At 41.0% G+C, this 19,104-nt stretch overlaps 1 protein-coding gene across 3 annotated transcripts in view; it reads left to right on the forward strand.

The window, feature by feature from the left end:
• Positions 1 to 19,104, forward strand: part of ARMH3 (armadillo-like helical domain containing 3) — a 211,591-nt gene that overhangs the window by 32,849 nt on the left and 159,638 nt on the right. For all 3 annotated transcript variants that reach the window (XM_027852015.1, XM_027852011.1, XM_027852014.1), the window contains exons 7-15: positions 1,639 to 1,713; positions 1,829 to 1,915; positions 6,755 to 6,811; positions 8,480 to 8,523; positions 9,547 to 9,607; positions 11,782 to 11,828; positions 12,679 to 12,754; positions 14,321 to 14,414; positions 17,345 to 17,446. In XM_027852015.1, coding sequence (XP_027707816.1) covers positions 1,639 to 1,713; positions 1,829 to 1,915; positions 6,755 to 6,811; positions 8,480 to 8,523; positions 9,547 to 9,607; positions 11,782 to 11,828; positions 12,679 to 12,754; positions 14,321 to 14,414; positions 17,345 to 17,446 — 643 coding nt within the window. The remainder of the gene's footprint in view (positions 1 to 1,638; positions 1,714 to 1,828; positions 1,916 to 6,754; positions 6,812 to 8,479; positions 8,524 to 9,546; positions 9,608 to 11,781; positions 11,829 to 12,678; positions 12,755 to 14,320; positions 14,415 to 17,344; positions 17,447 to 19,104) is intronic.

The following is a 19,104-nucleotide window of genomic DNA, read 5'->3' on the forward strand; positions in this document are numbered from 1 at the left end:
AGTATGTATCATATTGGCTGCTAGACATTGAGTAACAAAATGTCTTTTCTTCAAACTGTTCTTCTGACACTGTTTCTCTCAACACCATCACCGTTCTCCCATTCTACCAGTCTTCCATCCTTGAAGTGCTCAGGGTTACCTTTGCTTCTCCCCTGATTAGCTCTTATATCTAATTAGTTGGCTTAGTCCTATTCACTAGTTCAGCCCCTTATCAAATTTCTCCTGGACTGTTGCTGTCAACTCCTTTTGTCTACCTGCTATTGAATCCACCTTTACAATATCTCTTCAGTCTGCCCTCTTTTTATTCCATTTGCTCCCACTGTAGTTCAAGTCTTCATTACCACCTGCTTGGGGAATCAAAGAAGTCTAACAGGTCATCCTGTCTCTCTTCTCCCCCCTCTAAATCCATCCTTACATTGCAGCCAGATTAATTTTCTTTATGTAGTCATGTCACGTCTATGGTCAAAACCCTTCAGTGACTCTGTTGTCCACTTGGTAAAGTACATTACTTTTTTTTGGCATTCAGGGCTTTCACAATCTAGTACCACTCTGCTTTTCACCCCTATTTCCTATGATTCATCTTGACAGACTTTGTTCTGTGACCAAAGCTTACTTTGTACCATCTTTTGAATGTGCTCTGCCTGTGGTTTCCTGCTTCCCATGCCTGTATTCACTCTGTTCCCTATACTCCATCTTCAGTCAACTAATCTTTTAAAGCCCAGCTCAAATGTTACCTTTTTCTTGAAGCCTTCCCTGATCACTGCAGTAGGTAATGATGCACCCTCCCTTCCCCCAAACATAATGGTGCAGTACATAGAACACTGGACAGGAAGTCTTAGCTGTGTGACCCTGGGCAAGTCACTTCACCTCTGTTTGCCTCAGTTTCCTCATCTATAAAATGGAGATGAGAATAGCACCTATCTTCAGCATGGTTGTGAGGATCAAAGGAGATAATAATTGTAAAGTACTTAGCATAGTGCCTGGCACATAGTAAGTGCTATTAAAATGTAGTGATTGTTATTATTATTATTTTGCATTTATCATGCATTGTATATATCATAATTATTTACATAGTTATGTTTATGAGCAGACTGATGTGGTGCATAAAGTGCTGGAAGACCTAGGTTCGAATCCTGTCTCAGACCCTTGGTAACTTTGTGACCCTGGGCAAGGCTACTAACTTTTCTGAGTGTCAGGCAGCTTGCTGAGATTTCTCTGTGAAGTAAAGGACACATTGGAATCTGCCTGGTTGGAGGGAGTTCCCACATGGACCAAATCCGGGATCCTTACAATCATTTCTGTCTGTCAGTCTGTCTCTTTGTGTGTGTGTACACACACACACACACACACACACACACACACACACACACACACACACACACACACACTGCTTCTAGACTGTGAGCACTGCAAGAGAAGGGATTATGTCTTACCTAAACTTTTTATCTTCCCCACCATCTAGCACAGTACCTTGCACTCAGCAAGTGCTTACTAAATCATTGTTGAATTACAAGGAAGTTAATATTCCTTTTTTTAAGTTAACATTTCTATATTTTCAAACCTGATCCCAGGATCAGGAAATATATGTTAAGTAGCAGGTCTCAGTGCAGACTTCACAAAACTGGTTTTTGCTTCCAGGTGACAGATAACATCAGTCAAAACACTATCCTGGAATATGTAATGATCAATAGCATCTTTGAAGCTATTTTACAGGTAGGTCATTTCCTCTTGTGGATGAGTGGATGAGCCTCTTCCCCTGGGAGTCTCTTGTCTGAATTTCCAGGGGCCAGGAGCTGTCACTACCCTGCATTTCTGATTCTTGTTGCAGATTCTCTCCCACCCTCCAAGTCGCAGGGAACATGGGTACGATGCTGTTGTCCTTCTGGCTTTGCTGGTGAACTATAGGAAGTATGAGGTGAGAGTGTCCTGCCCCACACATCCTCAGACTTTTTTGTGTTGTACCATGTCAGACTTTTTGAGAAATATTGTTTTACATAGACTGCGTTTCTTTTGCCACATTAATTGCCCTTCTCCTTATGTTCTCACTGCAGGCTGATCTTGGCTTTTGCAGGTAGATTTTGTAAATGTATTTGTATTCTGAAGTTAAGGAACACCAAATAAAATGGGCATTTCTGTATACATAGTGCAGCAGCAGAAGGGGATTGTACATGAATCTGCAGATTGCTAGTATATAGAGCTTGCTTTATTTTTAGTATTTAGTATGTTCTACCTGTGGCTTTCAAAACTGACCTGCTTGTCTGTGCTTCTTTCTGTTCTCTCCTTTGCATTTAAAAAAAAAAAGATGTCTCAATAACCCTTTATCCTTCTTTTCCCTTTTTTACACTATTATTCCTCTTCCCTTTCCTCTCCTCCTTCACCTTCCATTGGGAAAAAAAGAAAAGAAAAAGTCCTTGTAACACTTATTCCAGGTAGATCTTGTTTTATGAAGTAAATGTGTCTCTAAAAGTTTGTACGCAATATTTGGTAAATTGAATGTTATTTTAAATGCACAAAAGAAACTTGCTATTTAAGAATCCCCATAGCGAATTTTTCTGTAAGGTAGTTAGTTATCTCCTAATTTATCTGTTTGATAAATATGGATTTTCATTTAGCAAATTTCTCAAAACACTGGAGTTGCCATTGGTTCGGAGGTTCTTATGCATTGTTTTTGGACTACATGTAGCAGCTGGAAACTGCTTCTTTTCCACATTAGTTTTGGAACTCTAGTTTTTTTCTTTTGTATTAATTAGCTCCTTGATTTATTGGTTTCTAGGTTCCAGTTCCTTTGAATCTAGAGATGCTGGTCCTGCCAATGCATCAGCGTCTTCTGCTTCAGAAGACAGAATACACAAATGGGTGGGGGGAGAAACCACTTAGAAAAGACTAAGAGACACACATAGAACAGTGTATAGGAGTAGGGGAAGTGCATTGTACTGGCCTTTTGTCAAGTACAGCATCAAGGAACCCCTCTATAGGTAGCCTGATTCCTGTTACCCAAGTAACAGAACCACTGAAGTGGACTAGAGCTGTCAGTTTCCAAGCTCTTCTGACTGCCAGAGACCGTTTTGTGATACTTGTCAGCCTTTGTTCAACTAGAATGAATTTATGGGTGGTACAAACACTGGACTCATTCTCTTGGGTAGAAAAGCAGAAGAGGGGAGTACTGTCCAGTGTTTAAAGATGTACTGGAACCTTTGGACCAATATTACTCATAAATTCCTAGGAGGCAGTAGCTTCTTTTGGAGAATGGTGTAGGAACAAAGGAATAGAATGACAGAACTACAAATAAATATGTCATTGATCACAAATACCTGTTATCTTATAAAACTTGGAGGGCCTGTCTTGATGGCTTTTTCTCATGCCTCTAGAGTAGGGGTTCTTAACTTTTTTTGGGTCATTGGCCCCTCTGGAAGTCTAATGAAATTTAATCAGAATAAAATTTTTAAATACATAAAATACATAAGATTACAAAAGGAAATACATTATGTTGAAATCGAGTTATCAGCATTTTTTAAAGAGGCAAGTTCATGGACCCCAGGTTAACACCTACTCTAGAGTCTTATTATAGCAGGGAAAAATCATTGAGGTGAATAGGTGAATTGAAGAGAGATGAGTTTTACGTGAGAGGGGTAATCTATCCCCAAATATCCTGCTTGGATAAAAGTGACTGTGTTGGGATTAGTTTGCTTACTTTGTGAGGGAATTGGGCCCTGGCTCAACCCAATAACATCCCCTGAAATGGAGTGAATATTAAAAAGAATGAACATTACAGAGGAGGAGGAGAGGAGAAGAGAATCTGTTTCTAAGCTAAATTATGTTTGGGTTCTTCAGAAGATTCTGAAAGAGTTAAAAGTGGTGGACTAAGGCTGATGGGCAAAATTTATCTGGGCTCTGCAGCTTTTAGTAAAAATCCTTCACCAGAAGCTAGTCAGGCAGCTTGGTAACCGTGGAGGGAAAGGGACCTTGACAAGACTGTGAGGAATTCTCAATTGTCTTAAAACCAATTGGTTGTCAGTAACACAAAGCAGATGGAATTCTGTGCAAACCAGTTTGAATTACTCCATGTGTTGTTACTGCTCTCCCCATTCTGTGTTCTGGAGAAGCTGTAGCCTCTCAAGAAGGGTACTTGGGTCAGCACAGAGGCTTGATGCCTGGCCAGCCTCTGAGAAGGCGAGTGGTCGATTAGGTTGGCCATAGGGACCGGAATGAGGGTGAGGTGTCAGGGCACAGCCGCATGTGCCCCCTCACTTACAATCACGCTTTCCCATTTGGCCATCTCCTCTGCAGAGACAGGAAAGGGATAAAGGAAGAAGAGTCTCAAGAAGGGGAGTGAAAACAAGTGCTGCTTAGATTTTTTTTAAGTATAAGCCCATAAATTGGAATGGTTCTATAAAGGCTCCCTATGTTTTTAACACTGCCCTGTGGTGTGAAAAGTGCTCAAGTCCTGGGGCTAAAAGAACAGCAGGCTAAAACAGGTGTCTAGGATGATCTGCACCCAGGGAATAGCACATTGCAGCAGCTTGGTAGTCTAGTGGGTAGACCACTGCACTTGGCGTCAGGAAAACCTGAGTTCAGATCCTGCCTAGGTGACCACCGACAAAATACTTCATTGCTGTTGGCCTTAAGTTTCCTCATCTGTAACTTGGAGGAAATAATAGCACCTACCTTAAAGAGTTATTGTGAAGATCAAATTAAATAATACACTTAAAGTGCTTTATAACCCTTAAAGTGCTATATAGATGCTAGCTATTATTATTATTTTGTGGCCTATAAGACCCTTGGCCACATGGGTCTAGCCACCTTTCTGTGGAAAAAGCACGAGTCCCTAGCAGCTACTATCCACAGCATGAAGTTCTCCCAGAACTCAATTTTGTTCCTTGTATCAATTTGTAAGTTGTTCCTATTTTTCTGTTTAGAAGAGTTTCTTTTTGAACTAGACAGCAAGCTTTGAAAGGAACATAAGCAAGTGGGTTTCACGGGGGAGAATATTTTTATTCATGCTACAGTAACTTCTTTTACAATGTTTGCCGTGTACTCTATCCCTTGTTAACATGGATACAACATTCTGTAGCTCAGCAGGTAGAATGGAAGACTGTTTAGTACAAGATCGTGGTGATTCTTCGGTTGCTGGTTTAAATCAGGCCCAAAGCAGGTGCTGCCCATGTTCTTAGAGGCAGTGAGTGTGGTGTGGTGGGTAGAGTGCTGGACTTGGAGTTAGGAAGACCTGGGTTTGAATCCTGCACATGACACTGGGCAAATCACTTAATCTATCTGGACCTCATGTGTAAAATTAGAAGGTTGGATTGAATAACTTCTAAGGTCCCTTCCAACTCTAAATCTTTGATCCTAAGATCTTGCTGTGCCTTGAAGCAGCCCAAACTGGACAGGGTAAGAATTTCCTTCTTGACGGCGTGTCATCAAACCTGGCAGCATTTCCTGGTCAGTTTAGTGCTGACTTTGCCCTTCTGAGTGCTGAGTGCCCTTGGACTTCATCTGGAGCTTGTAATGTGAGCAGTAGCATTTGCCTGTTAACTGTGGGAAGAAGTGTTGGAGAGATCAAACAGGCAGCAAATGAAATGAGCCCAGGCCCCTTTTCGGTTTTCAGCCTTTTTACAATATGAGTTTTTAATAATGCAACATTATCTTTCCCTGTGTCCTAGTAAGACAGTAAAGATGCCCCTGGAAACTAGTTTTAATAGGTTTTACGTGGGGGATTAGGCTGTTCAGTTAAGGGACCCTGGTTACATCATTGCCTTTCACAGAAAGTTTCTAAGCCCTTCAGTAATGGGTTTTCTTGGTAGTTGTAAAACCCATCGATCTGAGAACTGTTTTTCCCTCATCCCCTTGGGTTTCAAAAACTACTTACTGAGATGCCTAAGTCAATGTGGTGTCTTTGAATAGCCAGGGGTGGACATTATCAGGGGAATGGGTCACTGGTGCTTGTTTAATTTTGTAGGTGTTGGTTCAACAGCTTAGTCATTTTGACTCTATTTTCATCTGATGCCAAGCTGGGATTAGGTCTGGAGGTGCTAGAAAAATCTTCCAGTACAGCAAGTGATGGGACAATCACTAAGTCCCAGTGTCCTTGGCCAGATTGTAGTTTGGGTAATTACATCCTGTTTCCTTCAGTTCCCCCTGCAGTGTTATTTGGGTACCAGATCCATAAACAGCCTCTTTCTGACTGTTAAGCAGCTGCCACTTTCCACCCCCAAGGTGGCTTTGTTTCACGGGTGGGTGAATCAGACCCTGTGCGTGGCTGGTGAAATGGTTGGGGAGCCTTTGGGATGAAAATACTCTGTAAGTGCAAGTTAGCAACTTACAAAGAAGTGCCTACTGGGGAAGACGTTGCTTATGGATCCTCAGAGTCAGCTGTCCCCATGGACTCAGCAAATTGTTGACAGAATAAGACCAAGTAGGTTTTGCAGACTGTTCACTTACCTCTTAAAAACAACTAATAGAAAAGAGTGGAGGAGTTGATTATAGTCTTGAGCTTTTTCAGTCCAGTTGAGGGACAGAAGGACTTTGTATGTGTGTATGTATGCTCTGAAAGTTGGGTCACTTGTAATTAGAGGTCAGGCAGGATGGATTAAAACTGGATGGCTTGGGGTGCAGTGGGAAGAAGCATTGTGCATTGACATAGACGGAGAGCTAAGTCCCTGTGGAAGCATTTTAGTTCAGTGCTTTCCTAAATGGCTAATGGACTCTTTATTAAACTAGGCCAAACTAACCTGGAGCCTTTTCTTTTGCTTAACAGTCCGTGAACCCTTATATTGTAAAGCTGTCTATTGTGGATGACGAAGCCACCCTCAATGTGAGTATTTGCACCTTGTAGAACCATCTCTTCTGCTTGATTCTGTGTTTGGTACCATAGGCATTTCTCAGTAGCCCTGGTTTATTGTCTGGATTTCATATGGCCCTGTGTAAAGGCAAACTGTATTTCTTTGTAGAGTCCCACTCCTGAGCCCTTGGAACCATGAGCTCTTTGAAGATGGAGGTTTAGAGGAAGAGATTTATTGGTCATGGCAAAAGGGTCCATCTGATACCACATTTGAATGGCCATGGCTGCCTGTCATTTTGAGCTGATTATATTAAATTCCCTTGAAAGAATGACTGAATGAAAAAGCATTGATTTAATGTTTACTGTGTACAAAACTGAAGATAGAAATGGAAAAGCAAGATAATCCCCATTCTCAAAGAGCTCACATTCTAAAGGGAGAGACAACACGTAGAGGAGGTTTCAGTTTCAAGTCAGAACAGCCTTCGTGGTCATTAAGATATAATGGCAAAGCAGATTGTAATGCCTCTTCTATAATTTCATTTCTATTGATAAAATCATATGGTTTTTAACGTTGAGCCATTTGATGGTTCTAACCACTTTGGGGGTGAGGACTTTCTTTTCTGGGTCTTCAGTAACTTCAGTTACTTCAGGTCTTCTATAGTTACTGAGGAGCTGGGTGCTACAGCACCTGATGGCTCCAGGGGCTAGGCTAGTGGTGGAGCTGATGGTCTGATGGTTGGTGTTAGCAATGGTTTAACATGCTTGGCACATGACACTTTCTTTGTTTCAGGATGACTTACTGCTCTGGTTAGGTTGTTTTGCCTGCCTCAGCAGTGGTAATTGGTGTTGGTGGTAGCAGGGATGGTAGGTTCCTTCTCCACAGGGACTGTTCCCCTAGACAGTGGCTTTAGAGATTGAGCTGGAAGCAGGGCCAGTGGTCTGGGCGACTGGTGACACCAAGAAGCAACAGGTTCCTTTTGAGAATTAGCCAGAAAAGACATACGTCTAATATACACTTTGAGAATGAGAGCAATGTTTTTTCTTCTCTGTGTAGAGAAAGTGTCAATTAAAGGAGGAAAATAGGGCTCCAGACTCCTAGATTATGTCTCTTCCACATCTCCCCATCATGAGCTTTGACTTTCCCTTAGGTAAAGTTTGTTCTCGAACACTCCACTTCTGGGTGTCTTAGTTAATTCTTATTATTCACCCAGGAAGTCTCTAGGGAAGGATGGTAAACTACCTGGTACATCAGATTTTTTTCACTGTATTTTCCTGTGGTCTAAAAGGAAGAGGCTTGTCCTACATACACTCTCATTTGTCATGGGACTCGTTGCCTCACACGTTGTTGTTGTTTTGGAAACATTTAAGAGCTTTTTATTTGAAAAGTCTAACTCAGTCTGCACTTCTAAGGCAGAAATGTTCCCACTGAAACTGACAACGATCTGGGTTAGTCTATCTTACTCCTTGTTACTGTATTTTAGTAATGTCTGGGAGCATTGAATTAGAAAATGAGATCTGAAAAATCTCTTGGAAGAAGTGCGTTTCTACTTCTGGACATTTCCTAGCCACAGCAATTTTTCTTCCTCAGTGATAACTTGTGGGTGCAACTTGCTGGGCTTGGATGAGGAGGAGTATGTCTAGTAATTTCCTGACCCCAAAGGGCTATTCACTCTTCTACTGTATAATCTTGTCTCTTTGCAGGGAATGGGGCTTGTAATTGCTCAGGCTTTGTCTGAATACAACAGGTAAGCCCACCTTTCCAGATGTGGTTCTGGTTCTCAGCGAATATTAATTGACTGAGTTGGAAATAGGTTTGCATCAGAGGTCTTGGTGAGTAGAGACTGTGAGTGGTTTCATCTTCTCTTACCCTGAGAGTGTACTGGGATCCAGCTTGCAAAGAAAATGGTATTAGATGCTGATGTCCTGAATCAAGTGATAGTAGGTTGCCTTTTCTGTAGGAATCAGTTTTCAAAATTGTGGAAGTGAAGGGGGCAAGAACAGGATGATAGCTTCCAGATTTAATGTCTCTGGTTTTAACCACTGAACATGCTCCTTTACAAACTTTGGTACTTTCATATACATTATAGAAGAACAGGAAAAAAACATTTTAAGTTTGGGTACATAATTTTCTTTGAGACTGAAAATTGTGAAAGGTGCTTCTTTTGTAGCAGGAATCAATAGCAACTTTCCACAGTCTCTTTTCTGGAAGGCTTGGTTATACATTTGCTCCTCCACGTGAATGTGAGAGGAGCTGGTATTAGTGGACTCAGGCCAGCAGTGCTCCCAGTTGCACAGGTCAGGGTTTTCCCAGCTCTTGTCCATGCTTTCCTCACAAAAAGCTGGGTGTTGGAATTTCAGAAATGTCCTGTTACCACAAATAGTTTATTTCCTTCCTTTTCCTTCAAAGACAAACAAGATTTTCACAGTAACGGTCTTAAAGTAATTTCCCTGTCACGGTTTTCAAGTAACAATCTGTTTGGGAAATTACGGAATCACCCATATGGTGTAGGATTTTCACACTCCTCATTCCTTCTTTCCAAGCCTTTCCCAAAGTGAACATGCATTTGATGCACATTGTAACTTCAGGGCAGCTGGGGCAACTGCAGAGGCCAGGTCTTTACTATGGTTGTTTTCTCCAAAGATGACTGGCCAGTTTCCATGAAGAAATTTCATGCCCTAATTTCTTTGTTTTGCTGATTGCCTAAGACAGAACCATTTACTTGATAAATAATAACAAAGTCAAATGGAGTTTTCTTTTGATTATTCAGGCAATACAAAGATAAGGAAGAAGAACACCAGAGTGGCTTTTTCTCAGCCCTAACTAACATGGTAAGGCTGACTTGTTATCACTGCTCAGAAATAGATGACATCTGGACAGGTAGCCAAAACTCTGTTTCAAATAATGATAATAAAAATCGTAATAGCTAGAATTTATCTAGTACTTTACAATTTCCAAAGTGCTATATATATGTTATCTCATTTGATCCTTATAACATTCTCATGAGATATGTGCTATTATTATCCCCATTTTACCACTGAGGAAACTGAAGTGAGATTATGACTTGCCCCAGGTCATAGAGCTAGTAAATGTCTGAGGTAGGATATGAATTCAGGTTTCCTGACTCCTTGTCCAGTGCTCCATTCTCTGACACCAAGCAGCAGAATTGGAAGTGCGTGTGGTACTGGGACAGTGAGGGAGATGGCTGTAAAATACAGTTGTCAGGGTTGAAGCCAGTTGGAGCAGCAGAAAGGATTATTTTTAGTTTGAATTCTCTGGGGGTGAGTTTTGAGAGACAAGTCTAAGAACACTTTATTTTTTCTCAATTATATGTAAAAACAATTTTTAACATTCTTTTTTTATAATTTTTGAGTTACAAATTCCCTCTCTCCCCTTCCTTCTTGAGAAGGTAAGCATTTTGATATATATTATACATGTGTAGTCATGCAAAATATATTTCCATATTAACCAGAGAAACAAGTCTAGAAGGCGATCTGAGTGAGTCGCCCCTCAAATGTTAGCAACTGTGAAGCCTTGTCCTTTAGGGTATCCATCACACAAGTAGCCCTAATGGGAGGGGAGCTCCTAGAGTCATTATCAGGGGTGAAATTGGCAAAATATATATCATGGAAATAGACTTGAATGACAAAATTTTAGAGATTACCCAATTTCAGTCCCACTTTTTATAAATGGGAAAATCGAAGTCCAGAGAAAGGAAAATGTTTGACTTAAGTTTATACAGTTATTAGTAATCAGCACTAGACCTCAGTCCTTAGAGTTCTCTTTCCATTTTTTTTTTTTTTTTGGTACTATTCTACTCTGCCTCTTTCTGTGCCCTCGGCCTTTTTTTTTTCCTTCACACTTCCTTCTCTTCCTTTCCCCCCCAAGGCCACTCCCCTGCTTCTTCCTCAGGTACTCAGTGTCTCTAAGCTTATGTCTCTCCTATTCCCTATCAAAATCTGGTCTGCTGTAAGGTTAATGAATTCACTAGCATTGAATTATAAATGACTAATAAGACCTTGTGTTGTCACAATAGTTTGTACTTTAACAGGAGATAAGAAATCTTAAGATTAAGGAATAAAGCTCTAATTGTAGAGTTTCAGGCATTAATGAGCAGGTTGTGAATGTTTGTGTGTGTGTGAGTGTGTGTGTGTGCTTGTATCTGTGTCTGTCTGTCTGCCTGTGGGGAAGAGGGGGAAGATGGTGGTTGTTGGTGCTTCTGAAGCTGCCTATACCCATGAAGCTTCTATGGCTGGAATCATAAAATATTTTTGGTCCTCTGAGAGGCAGTACAGTATAGTGTTTGAAGGAACACTATTGGTAGTTGGAAGCTGTTTATTTCCTTGGATAAATCACCTCTCTCTGGGTGTGTTTCCTCCTCTGTACTATAGGAGAGTTGGACCAGGTGATCTCAAAGGTCCATTCCTTTTCTAGCATTTTATAACTCTTTGTGATCTGTGAAACAGAAAATGCATGTGGCCTGTGCCATTTTGGGTAACCCCTGGGGCCTGGGTTTTGGATGAAGCCAGCAGCTCCTGGGAAGTTCTTTTTGAATGAGGCTCTTGCCTTGAGTGATTACCCTCATGAAAGATAAGATGCTGTAGAGTGTAGTTGGCCATTTTTACCTAGGGTTAGGGATGATTATCTAATATTTATTGACTAACCTGTCTGAGAACTGATATGTTCAGCTCATAGGAGTTAAATAAATGCCTGAGAATTTGGGGAATTTTCTTATAAAGTCCTTTTTTAGGTAGAGGATCTAGTGATTTTTTTTTGTTGTTGTTGTTAAAAAGACTGAGAGGCCTAAGACTCTTCACATGTGAAATAATGTATGTCAAGTGCTTTGCAAACCTGAGAGCACTTTTTAAAAATTTTTTTATAAGGCAATTGAGGTTAAGTGACTAGAGCACTTTCTAAATGTCAATTATTGCTACTTCCTTAGGGAGGGATGCACAAGGCTAGCCTCGACTTTCCTGACATCCTGCAATTCTCCTTTCCTCCACAGGTGGGCAGCATGTTCATAGCAGACGCCCATGAGAACATTTCTGTTCAGTAAGTGCATTGACATTCCCTCATGCAGTGGCTTGGGCTTTAGTGGTGGGCTTGCCAGCTGGAATTAGAAATGGAAAATGTCACTTCTTGTAAATCTTTCCAGGATTCAAACTTTTTTTTTTTAAGTGATTCATCAGTATGTTCCTGGGGTTTTAGATAATAACAGGCCCTGAGAGAGCTCTTCCTTGGCCTGATGCCCATTGTTTCTCAGGAAGTTCTAAAGCTGCTGCAGACATCCTTGAGAGTGAAGTGGAAACAGGGATGAGGAGCTAAGCTGCTGAAAAATTTAGGGACTGGTGGTTCTTTGAAGGATAGCAGCTTTGGAAAGAGTCAAGAGCATAGGTCCCAGGACCTGGAGTCAGGAACGCCTGTGTTCAGATCCTACTTCATGTACTTACCAGCTTTGTGACCTTGGGCAAGTCACTTAAACTTTCTTTGCCTCATTTTCCTCATCTGTAAAATGAGGTAGTTGGACTCAATAGCCTCTCAGGTCCCTTGAAACACTAAATCTGCGGTCCTGAGATCTGTTAGAATGGGGAGGGAGTGAAGAAAGGGAGATAGGTAAATAAAGATGATGAGGAGAGCCCTTGAAGAAACTGAACTGTGTGCCCTAACCTATCTGTATGTCTCTGGGTACATAAGTTGAGGAGAAAGTGGTATGTGGGCCAGGGATAAGGAAGGGAGGTATGCAAGTGGAGGGGGCTGGTCTGAATGAGAATGATGGGAAGTTTGGAACCCTGAGAAACTGAGAGATGGTGATGGGGTGTGAAAAACATCAATATAGGTTGAGTTGTTTTAAGTTGATGAACCTCAAGCTAGAGATCCTCTAATCTGTTCTCTCCTTTCTCAGAACGAATGAGGCTATTCTTCTGGCTCTTTATGAAGCTGTTCACTTAAACCGGAATTTCATCACAGTATTAGCACAGGTTCGTTGGTGCAAGGGAAGCACAAGTCCTTTTTCTTTCCTGAAGTCAGTTTGGGCTGACCACAGAGACGCCCCTTTGGCTATATTTTAGGACTAGCCTATTTAAATATTGTTTGGCCATTCGGAAAGACAGTAACAGAGTTTATCAGTTACTTCTTCTTTACAGTATCCCCAGATGTGTATATTTATATCTGGTGCTGAAGTGGGCCTGCTAAGATGAGTGATTAATGGTCTTGACCAGGTTGCTGATCCAGTTAACCCAAATAAGTTGGGATTACTTCATTTTGATCATTGGAAATCCCATGGTATTATCTACTCATCTGGATTTTTGTGTCACTCTTTTCATCTTTTCAAATCACTACTGAATTACAGTAGGAGATAAAACAAGCTAAATCATTTATCTATGATCTCACCAGTTTCAAAAGAAAGAAATAGAGGAAATCCCATCCAGCACAAAGTTAGGGTAAGAGAGCACATTGCTATTAGTAGACAAGGTAATTTATGAAAACTGAAGACAAGGAGCCATAAGCACATGGAAACAGGGCAATGTGCTAGATGGATGTTCTTAGGGGTCAGCATATAGGAGGAACCAAAATAGACTGAGAACTCAAGTGCTATCTGTGAAAACTGTCTTTAAAAATTGATAAAGTGATTTTATTCCAAAGTTGGGCCATTTAAAATATGTATGTAGGCTTTTTTTTTAAAAGAAATTTTCTCCTTTGTAGTTTTTTTTTTTTAATTGTTGGGACATCTCAAATCCCTCTAAGGGCAGCTGCTTACAGAATCCACATTTTGCATCCTCAGAAAAATCAGGTCCTATTTGAACTAGTGCTTTTGAACTAGTTACTGTTTTAAAGATTGACTTTCTTGTCTCTGACTAACATGGTAGACTCGATTCACTGTTCCCACCAAGTCTCAGGACTTTGTCATAAGATCAGTTAGACCTATTTGTTGAGGGCCATGAGTAGCAGTGGCAGCAGTTTTATTTGGTCTCCTATAGCTGATGAAGTGATAGGATTAGGTGTGGCCTTTTGACTCCTTTGCTTTGGTTCTGACCAAGAGGATTCTCTTGGTCCCTGTGTCACCTTGTTTTCCACAGAGCTGGAGAGGGTCATAAAGTTTTCTGTCTCTTGACTCACCTGCATTATTTATCTGATTTTCTGGCTCATATAGTTATAAAAACATGATGTAGACATACATTTTTGCTTGTTTTGGTAAAAATGGTGCTTTTTTAGTCCCAGGCAGGGCTGCCATTGTCCTACTTGTTATAAGCATCATCTTCTGTGTTTGCATATTCTTGCTTCTTTTGGGGTGGTTCTGCAGAGAGGCTTATGTAATGAGGGCCTGTTCTTAAGTTCTGACATGCTAGAGAAACCATGCCCACAGAGCTCTTAAGTTTACATTTATTGAGCACCAACAGTGTTCAGCTCTACATAGACCCAGGAAGTCCTCTTTAGTGGGCTTTCACTTTAATTAAATAAACCACTGTACCAGCCCAGCACCAGATAGTGTTGGGAGGGAAATAGATTTTTGTTTGTTATACTTAGGTTTTTCTGTTTTTCTTTAGAGCCATCCTGAAATGGGCTTGGTGACCACCCCTGTCAGCCCTGTTCCAATGACCCCTGCTACACCTCTAGGAACCACACCGCCTTCCTCTGATGGTGAGCCCTCCTGCAGAGTGGTTTTAAGAGCTGGTAGACTGTGCTTTTAGATTAGGTCTTTTAGAGGGAACATCAGTCAAACCAAATGATAATCACTAACTGACGCTTAGAAGGGGAAACTTAGGAACAGGAAATTCCTGTTGGGCAGGAGAACAGAGTACTTAATTCTCACTTCAGAAAGGTAGATGAAACATTTCCCCCCACCCCCATTGTCCCCTCACCAAAAAAAAAAAAAAAAAAAAAGATATGTCTTGGATCCCAGAAGGAAACTTCAGAAAAGCCAGTCAGTCAAGTGTCACATGTAGACAAGTTTTTGGGAAGGTTACAGAAACTATGTATCCCTCATGTTAGGGGTGGTCAGGAGACTTGGGTCATTCATTACTATGCCACACAACCCTTTAGTTATTGTGGCTCTCATGGCCTCTGTCACATACATTGTGCTTTAGACTCCCCTTCCCCAAAACCCTCCAAGCAGAAATGAATGGATTTGGGGTTGTATAGTTTGCTTGTATTCTAGCATCTTGCCCCTGTAAAGACAAAAAAACAAATAAAATCCTCTTCCTGACTGAAATTTTTAAAATGAGGGCTTTTTTTTTTTTCAGTAATATGGTATAAATTTGTTGTAACTTATGGGATAGTCTTGTAAACAGAATATATTTGGTGACTCACCTTAAAATAGCAACAAAAAAGGATCTTATTTGCCTGGATTTATGCCTAATGTATATACTTTTTCTGTGGGAAGAGTGGCTGCACCCTGAAGTTATCCCTGGTTACTTCCATGTATATTAAGCTACTGGTCTGTGGTGTTCCAGCTATAAAGATTGTTCTCTTTTCTCTCTTCTCTGTTAGATGTTTCTGTGGCACCTGTTGCCCAGCATTTCAGAGTAGCATGGGTAGAGTTGGGGTAGATGTATGGCACAGGAGGTGCCACTGATGCTGAAAGTCTTCTGGAGCAAAATGGAAATGGCTATAATTGAAAGAACTAAATTCCCAAATATCTGAGCAAGAAATAGCAAGTAGGGAGGATCACCCGTCTGTCTCTGCTATTCAGGTCACTGCATATCCCAGCAGAAAGGCTGCCTTCTCTGTGAGGAGGAATCCTGCCTGTTACCATGGATATCAAAAGCCTCAGTAAATTATATATAATACCTATCTGTGTCTGTAGCCGAATTCCATGTGATAACTGGGGTTCAGTGCTTCAGAGAGCTGCCTTTCAAACGGCTCATTGTGAACACTCCCACCCACACACTCGATTATGCAATAGCAGGACTTGTGCTTACTTACCTACAACCAGTGTGCTTTTATTTTTTCCAATGAGAGGAACGAGTCAGCCCACTTTCAGATGACAGCCAGCACTGTCTCCTTCCACAAAGGCTGATGGGAGAGATTACGAAGCCAAAGATAGGGCATGGTTCTTCCCTGAGGAAGGAGGCTTTTATTTGGGAGGGATTTTGTTCCTACCACTGTTCTGATGCTTTCTCTCTCCCTCCTCCCAGTCCTTTTCTTACCCTGCAGGGCTCCTAAGCTCTCTAGTCTTGTTTTTGACTTCAATTTTTAAAATTATAGTGATGCTCAATAGCCTTGCTATATTTAAAGGTATGTCGCTAGAGCTATAATTTTTAAAAGCCAGCAGTTTAGCTGTAACATTTGTTCTCAGTTCATTCTTGACATTTGACAACTCAGCCTTGGCATGAGAGGGCTTTCTGGTAAACTAAAAATACATACACATCTATATTTCCACATATTACATAAGGCAGTCTTCAAATGACTGCTCTGGTGGGGAGAGGAAGGCAAGGAAGAAATCCCGTTTTTCCAGTTAGATACCTTTTTGGATAACGGAATGATTGTGGGCTCTCAGCTTCAAAATAGGCTCATGGCTTGAAATGAGAGTCCTTAGGTCATTAACCTATAACATGAATTGAGGCCTTTTAGGGTTTCAATATAAAAATATATTTGGCTTTTATGAGTTCTTAGGGGCTGAGCTGTGGGAAAACAGCCAAGGGTTGGGTGTGTTAATTTCTTCTCATAAGGTTTTTTGCTGTGCTTGCTGTGTATTATGGATCCATAATATGCAAATGTTTTCCATTGTTAATAAACGTTCTCTGCATACATCATAACAGCTCTGGAGGGACCCATTATGGCTATGAATACATATTATGAGTAATATCCCAAACTCAGCTAAGTCTTCCTGGGTGCAAAATGGAGTAGAGAGACTTTAGGAACTCCCTTGCTTGCTTGGGCCATCACAGAACGTCTTTCTGCTTTTGTTTGATTCCTCAAATTAAAGCGTTTAGCGAAAGGTCAGGGCTCTAATTCAGAGTAGCAGGATCTTGGGGAATCCGCACAAAGATTGCCCTGCAGAAGGCTCAAGTCCTTTGCCCACACCTCGATGTAATTTGTGGTCTAATGAAAGATGGCCTTCCTTTCTTTGGGTTCCCTTTGGGGAAATGGTAGTTGGTTGTATAAAATTTAATTCCCGGGCCTTCCATACCCTACTTTCACCCTTCCATGGGAGAGAAGGGCTGAGGGGGAGAGTCAATGTGGGGACTTCTATCTCAGTTTGTTTTCACTCTGGGGCATTTATAACCTAAAAGGCTGTTCTGAGAACTGAGCAGAGTTCTTCTTTACCATGAGCCTTTATTAACCAGCAGAAGCTGTCTGGCTCCCCTGAATTCAGTACCAGCTCTTTCCTCTTAAATTCAAATGAAAGAGACTTAAAAAAGGGTTCTGATCTCTCTTAGGTCAATTGAGAGTAGAATCCATTTGCCCTTCTTAGAGCAGCAGAAGAAAAAGATTGTGTGATTAGAAGTCACCTTAGGTCTTGTCCTGCTGAGCAGATAACTTATTCAGTTATTATTGGTTCATAAGTGGGGAGAAGTTGGGTTGGAGTGTGTCATAATGCTAAGTGCACTTTATCCATTTTATTCCAGTCATAAGTTCTGTGGAACTCCCACTGGATGCAGATGTTCAGACCAGTAACCTCCTGATAACCTTCTTAAAGTACAGCTCCATTGTCATGCAGGACACTAAAGGTAAGTCCTGTCAGTATAATGGTTCTAGCTGGATGTCAGATGTGTGACGAGTAGCACTGAATCTCTTCAGACTTCTGCTCAAAAAAAAATCTATCAGAGACTTCAAGGGAGAGAGATCGTCCCAAATGCTGAATTGGTGAAGTGATTTCTTGTAGATAAATGGCGCTTGGGTGACCTTGGGAAGGATAAAAGCTGGCGGGAAAATGACCAAGAATAGGACCTGAGATAAAATTGTTACTGTATGATAACCTGGACCTGTATTTCTTGAGACAGTTGTAAATAGTGTGTCTCTAGGAAAGGTTAAGTAGGTAGATAAATAAATCCTTGTGGAAAGTAGGCTATAGAAGTAATCCTTAGAAAGCTCCTTTTTAGTTAATTTTTTTTTTTTTTGGTTAGGCAGTGGAGTTAAGTGACTTGCCCAGGGTCACACACCTAGTAAGTGTTATGTGTCTGAGGTCGAATTTGAAGTCAGGTCCTCCTGAATCCAGGGCCGGTGCTCTATCCACTGCGCCACCTAGCTGCCCCAGAAAGCTCCTTTTTAAATGCCAAAAGTGTGAATTTATGATACAGATTAAATGCTAACTATATAGAGGGGGACAGAGTGAACTGAGAATTAGGGAGATTTCATTCTTTGACAGCTACAGAAGCAGTAGTTCTTCTACATGGAGGGTATTTGGCTAGAGTGGAGGTGGCAGAGTTTGGGGAATTGGTTTTTATGATTGAATATCCTACATTTTCTTTGTTACTGATTTTAAGAAGTTCTTTAATTGGTGGAAGAGGGCAGTGGAAAGAGTAGTGATCTTAGCAAAATTTCACCAAGTGTTTATCTGATTTAAAGTTTCCTCTAAATAACCTTGTTGCTTTATAATGGCACCTCTCATTTTTATAAGGGTTTTTTTTTTTTAAGGCAATTGGGGTTTGCTCAGGGTCACACAGCTACTAAGTGTCAAGTGTTTGGTCTGAGGTCGGATTTGAACTCAGGTTCTCCTGACTTCAGGGTCGGTGCTCTATCCACTGCACCACCTAGCTGCTCCTTTATAAGGGTCTTTTCAGAAGGGCTTTTTTGACTCTGTTTTGGGAATAAGCATTTTATTTATTAAAAATTAAATTAAAGTTTTAGCTCTAATTGACAAAGCAACAAACATTGTATTTCCCTTCTAGGCAAGTTTTCTTAGAGGCAGTTTCCTAGGAAATCGATAGTTTTTGGAATCTTACTTTTTTTTTTTTTTGGCTAGGCGGTGGGGTTAAGTGACTTGCCCAGGGTCACACAGCTAGTAAGTGTCAAGTGTCTGAGGCTGGATTTGAACTCAGGTCCTCCAGACTCCAAGGCCGGAGCTCTTTGCACTGCACCACCTAGCTGCCCCTGGAATCTTACTTTCCAAGTGAAAAAATCATTCCCTTGCAAGGTAGCATAGAATTCCCTTAAAGAGAGGCAAGCCTTTTAGATTTCCCTCCCTAGATGCCCTTTGATGGTTGCTGCTTTTAATTCAGTCCAACAAACATTAAACAAGCACCTGTTGTGTACAAGGCACCATAATAGCCACTGGGGATACAAAAATAAAAATAAAACAGAGTTCCTACCCTCAAGGAGATTGCAATCTAAAGGGGAAGCTAAGCTTTCTATACAGTGAATTTGTATGTGGTCTGTGTTTGGTACA

This window comes from Vombatus ursinus, unplaced genomic scaffold (genome assembly GCF_900497805.2).
Source record: "Vombatus ursinus unplaced genomic scaffold, bare-nosed wombat genome assembly UNPS02009205.1, whole genome shotgun sequence".
In the NCBI taxonomy this organism is placed as follows: domain Eukaryota; kingdom Metazoa; phylum Chordata; class Mammalia; order Diprotodontia; family Vombatidae; genus Vombatus; species Vombatus ursinus.